The following is a 6,000-nucleotide window of genomic DNA, read 5'->3' as shown; positions in this document are numbered from 1 at the left end:
GGGAATATAACACATGTTGCACAACAGTATACATAGCTGTAACTATGTACAAATCATTGCATTCTCATGGCGTTCTTAACTTGGGTGTGACCCCCACAGCAGCCAGTGGAGGAGGGGAACTGTCAGGCTAGGCTAGGGGGGTGTGAGAAAGGCCTCGGTGCTATTCAATGCGAGCTGGCAAGAAAAAACAAATATTAAGAAAGATACAAAAAAGGTATACATACTTGCTTTGATGTAATATGACAATAACAATATGGGACGGTGGGGTGGACGAAGCTCGTCGCTCTTGTGGAATTGGAAAATTGTGTTTTGCCTCTTGATTGCCGCAGAGGGATAACCGTGGAAAGATGGAGCACTCCCGGAAAAACAAAATGAGGTGAAGTGGCGGGACGTTGAACTGTGCAACACCACCGGAAACGACTTCATTCAGACCGGAGAAAGTCGGACATTGTTTACAGGGGGACTCGGAGCCTCTTACTTTCTCTTTTGGACAATAACCACATCAACGGCGTAAATCGTTCGAATCAAGGAATGTTTCTCACATGTAGTAGACATTTATGAAAATAAGTCATGTTTATATTTCTGCAGCTTTAAGGGTAAACTAACTTGCTAGTTAGCAACACTTTAAGTAAGTAATAGTATCATCAACCCACGACAGCCCCATGGCGGAACGCGGTGCACACTTAACCACTGCAGCTGGAGATGACAGGCCGTCCATATTCGAGGTCCTGGCCCAAGACTCCCTGATGGGGGCCGTCAGACCAGCTTTACGCCACGCTGTGAAGGTTGGATCACGTTAAACATCTGCACATACCACTCCTTGTGGCAGTCGAGTTAGGCTAGTTACTTTACGAGCTAGTGGGGGGGACTGAGTAGGTTTTGTAAATTAGAATAATAATATTACTAGGCTGACACACTACGTTATGAAAGTCCAAACTGCAGAATGTAGAATGTATTTGGAATGTATTGTGTTATTTTGTGCCATAGACATAGTGCCGGTGATGATGAAATCGTCTTATCCTGTACATTTCTGCCCACAGGTTCTAGCGGAGTCCAATCCTTCACGCTACGGAATCCTCTGGCAGAGATTTGATGAGATTTACGTGTCACTGGATTTACTGCTGCAGCACCATTTCCTATCGCGGACTAGCGCGTCGTTCTCAGAGAACTTTTACGGCCTGAAGCGTGTCTCCAAGTCCTCTACTGGGCACGAGCGCCCCGCGCACCAAGGGCTATGCGGGAAATCGCACTGGCGCTCCTTACTCCTGCTAGCCCTTATGCCTTACCTGCGCAGCAAACTGGAACAGGTACTGGCCAGGCAGAGGGATGAGGACGAGTTCTCCATCCGCCTGCCACAGACCCCCCTGCAGAAGATGTACAGGGCCTTCCTGGCTACCTACCCTTACGTCAGCATGGCGTGGGACAGCTGGGTCTTCTTACAGCAGTTGCTGTATGTATTTGGCCGCGCCAGGACTCACTCGCCGTTCCTGTGGCTGGCCCAAGTCCGCCTGGCTCACCTCACACCTCACGACATCAGGAATATGGACCTCAAACCAACCACTCCCTCCATGGTCATTGGGTCAAGGTAAGAATGAAGGTGTTACATTTGAGTGAACTTAAAAAGGTAATTGTGTCACAGTCGGATGGCCTCTAACAATCTGTCTTTGTTGTGTTTCAGTGTTGCTGAGAAATTTCGCAGACTGTCATCGACCGTGGTGGGGGGCGTTGCTGTGTCTCTCTCCACCAGCCTCTCCCTGGGGGTGTTCTTCCTGCAGTTCCTGGAGTGGTGGTACTCCTCAGAGAATCAGAGTACCATTAAGAGCCTGACCTCCCTCCCAACACCACCCCCTCCCCTCCACCTCCAGGACCAACTGGCACAGACCACCAGACACGGCAAAACCTGTCCACTCTGCCGTAAGGTCCGAACCAACGACACGGTCCTGTCGACTTCCGGCTTCGTGTTCTGTTACAGATGTATCTATGTCTACGTTAAAGCCAACCAGAGGTGTCCAATGACAGGGTATCCCACTGAACTTCAGCACCTCATCAAAATTTACTCACCAGAGAACTGAACTGGCTGACTTATGTTCTACTTTACTATCCTCCACTGACTATTACCAAATAATTTTTGGAAGGCACTAACAAATCATGAGTCTACTCACATCACCTGAAATGCTTATTGAGGTTTTCTATCTTAACATTGTCATTTTTGGGTTGTTGCATATACTGTATAATTGTCGATAATGTTATACTAATATTGAATTGAAAACCTTTATTGTCCCCATTCATAATAGTCTAGAATAATTTAATTAATAATTTTGCCATTTAGCAGACGCTTTTATCCAAAGCGACTTACAATTACGAATTACAGGGACATTCCCCCTGGAGTAACTGAGGGCTAAGTGCCTTACTCAAGGGCACACTAGTAGTGGTGTGGTTTCAGGCGGGATTTGAACTCACAACCTTTGATTGATTGATTGAAAACTTTATTAGAAGATTTGCAGAAGTAGGTACATGAAAGTACATATTACATACAAGGTCAACTAACAGGATAAAAACCCAAGAAAGCCACTGGCTTATTTCAATTGGGGTCCTTGATTCTCAATTCATCGTTACATGTAAGACCGACAAAACAAACTAGTACTATCTACAAGATAATACAGACAAATAACTATTACTATCTACAATATAAAAATACATCCATCCGATCACAAGTCCAACTCACTATCCACTAGACCACTGATGCCTTCTAATAATATTTGTAGAGGGACCAATAATTAAATCAGACACCTCAGAGCCTGTCCTTGTTTCTTTTGCAGTAGCATCCTGAGGAGAGCAGTCATGATTTATGAGCCTTTAATAATAAAAACAAATCTCCCACATTGCAGTAGTGGGTTATGTCTACCACACTGTGGCAGCAGTTTGTTGTGCTCTGATAAGTGTCCACTAAAACACAGGGAAAGGTTCTGGACCTCAGACTATAATCACACTTTAACCAGAGTGACGTAATGCATAGCATTGCCCTTATGAGGAAAATCCCCAGCATGCTATAGATTTGGAGGCACATGACCACCATTGCCCATGGAGCTAGAATGCACTTGAAGTCAGATTTTGGACCTCAGACTATAATCACACTTTAAAGAAGTAGAAGCCACACACTTAAGTTCCAGATGTAACAAAATGTGGTTTAATACCAGGATACTTAGGACAACAGTTTCAGCCGTAGCCTTTGTCAAGTCTTAAATGGTGGCATCTGAACTTGTGCGGCTTCTACTTCTTTAAATTGGATTTTGTTCCGTTGCCAGCACCTCGCTTACATTTTCTGCGGTGTGTGCTCTCTTCTTTTCTACTATATAATCACACTTTAACCAGAGTGACATAATGCATAGCATTGCCCTTATAAGGAAAACCCCCAGCATGCTATAGATTTGGAGGCACATGAACACCTGTTGCCCATGGAGCTAGAGTGCAATGGAAGTCAGATTTCAGAGGAAACTTTATTTCAATGTCATCAGTTAACACAACACACAATTTCAAAAGTTCAGGCAATGTGTATTTTGAGTGCAATAGGCATTTAACCTCATGACATTAACATTTAGGGCATTTAGCAGACAGTCACCTTTGTCCAAAGCGACTTACAACAATAACAAATACTTAATCAAATAGAAAACTAGTACTCGGCCAGAATAAAACAGTAACATTAAAACATAGGATATGAGACCTGACAAAATAAAGTATTATAAACACAAGGGGGGAGGAAGTTGGGCCATTTTTATATACATTTCTAAAGCAATATATTCTTTGAAGTTGGAGATGAGATGCTACCATGGTAAATAAATAAGTTTGCCAGACGGCTGGAAAACCACTTCAAGCTATTGAGGTCCCTGTGGACTCATTCAGTAAATAGCAAAGCCATCTGAAAAAAAAAAAAAAGCTAAATGTTAGAGGTAGTGTTCAATACTACTATTCACAATTAACAAGATAACAAATTATATTAAGATGAAAACATAGTCCCACTTGTTAGCCCAAAATGAGGCATTGGAAGTAGCTCAGTAGATAGGACAGTCATTAGTGTTAACCTCATCAGCTTGTTCTGTTGACATCAAACAATTGCTCAATGAGAGACGGATCAGCCAAAATCCACTGAAGCTATATTTACTATGATCTCATCTTGAAAGGTCCAAACAGCCACTTTTCATTAAACGTTATCTGCAATAGATTATATTTAGCAACAGGTCATGAACCCAAATGCTAATTTAGTGGAACGTGGTCCATGGCTACAGAGGACAGCAAATATGATATGGGGGGGTTGGTTGACTGCCACCCTCCCTCCCACCCATTAAGACTACATCAGCTAGAAAGTCTTGCTGAAGTCAGGTCCGCTGTAAAAATAGCAGAATGCCATTTCCTCTGCACCTCAGGGCGGAGAAATCCAGTTGACATATCCACCGTAAGAAGACTGCAGAGATGGATCCATTTATCCCCAAATGTCCTCCCACCAACTAGTTTACTGCAAGAAAAAGGTTAAAAGTTCACTGATGAGTATTAGTTGAAGTTCAGATATCCGTAGTGGAGAGGCAATGGGAGGGAACATAAGACCAGAGTGTTGGATCTATGTACTATTCTGTATAGACAAGTGGTTGTTGGTTTAGGTACATACCTTGAACTAACAGATGGGTGATGCTTTCAGAAGCCAGTCATGTTTAACAGCTCAGAGACAAGAATACAACTTCAATATCACATCTTGGTCAGAAACACCCTGGAGTGTCAATACCATGTCAGGAAATTCCCTCATCTCGTCATTGCTTGGCATCAACAGCTACAGTATCTGCATGGGCCATGCACACCATCACAGGGTTATCTTATGAAAAGAAACAAAGGACAAACCTGGGAGAGCAGCATAATAAAATAATAATAATAATGTTTTATTTGCCATGCAATCAACTTGTCCATCACTTGTTGGAATGTGGCATTTTTGCTCTAGGCACAGGGTCAGCCATAGTCAATGCGCCCGGAGCAATTAGGGGTTAAGTGCCTTGCTCAAGGGCACATCCAGCCCCCTCCTGAGGCAGGGATCGAACCAGTGACCTTACGATTGCTAGCCAGCCTCTCTAGCCCCTAGGCTACCGCCGCTCCCTAGGCATACCATAACCGTGGTAAGAAAAGTAACCATACATAAACAGGTCCCTCTGATCAACTCCTTCTATTTCCCTGTAACGATAGAAGGAAAAACAGATTCAGTTATTTGAATCTCATCTACTCAATTCCACCTCAGGATGGAGGTGGTGTGGTCTGTGGCCCTCAGGTCAGGTTTAACAGCTCAGAGAGAAGATAGCTTCGATCACACCTCGGTCAGGGACACCCTGAAGTATCACTACCAAGTCAGGCAGATCTTCGTCATCATAGCACAGCAACATTAGGATCCTGTTTACAAGTTGGACGTTCGGCAGAGTCTTTGTATGACAACAGGTCACTTTCTCTATGATTATTGCTTGGTTTTAGATCATTGTTCAAGACATGGAAAGTTAATATCCAACTGTGCTACACATGCTGGAAGAACTAATAAGACAATACATACCGTGTTTGCCTTCCTGATGCCTTAGCAAAATACTTCATTTTAATTAAAAAATGTTTTCTTAAAATCATTTTAGATGCTGACTTGATAAACTTCTCATCTGTGGTTTAGAGCCTTCTCATGAACACAACTGAACCCGAAGAGAACAAGTAGACTAAAACTTGATTGTATAATTACTCCCCATGTGTGCTTGGGTGAACTATCTGCCCCATTGGCTGTTCACTCATTTGTTTAACGGTTTCCAAGCTATGTTAAATTAAGGCAACGCTTACACAGCTGTTGTTTCATTTAACAATCAAAGGCTACGATGATAGCATCTTGTCGTGGAGAACCTTTTCTCCCTCAGACTTGTGCTATCAAGGTCAAGGAAAGGTTACTAGGAAAGGATGGATTATTCCATCAAGTTGCTAAAGGACAATCCAGGC

General features: G+C 43.2%; 1 protein-coding gene across 1 annotated transcript; it reads left to right on the top strand.

Moving 5' to 3' along the window:
• The first annotated feature begins 512 nt into the window (after window positions 1-512).
• On the top strand, window positions 513-2,153 carry pex12 (peroxisomal biogenesis factor 12). Its single transcript, XM_080530436.1, has 3 exons — window positions 513-785; window positions 1,041-1,585; window positions 1,679-2,153. The coding sequence occupies exons 1-3, from the start codon at window positions 663-665 to the stop codon at window positions 2,070-2,072; spliced, it is 1,062 nt and encodes a 353-aa protein (XP_080386562.1). The 5' UTR covers window positions 513-662; the 3' UTR covers window positions 2,073-2,153.
• The last annotated feature ends 3,847 nt before the right edge of the window (window positions 2,154-6,000 follow it).

This window comes from Nansenia antarctica (genome assembly GCF_963989245.1).
Source record: "Nansenia antarctica genome assembly, chromosome: 4".
In the NCBI taxonomy this organism is placed as follows: domain Eukaryota; kingdom Metazoa; phylum Chordata; class Actinopteri; order Argentiniformes; family Microstomatidae; genus Nansenia; species Nansenia antarctica.
The sequence above is the reverse complement of the archived record's forward strand: the minus strand, read 5'-3'. Positions and strand labels throughout refer to the sequence as shown.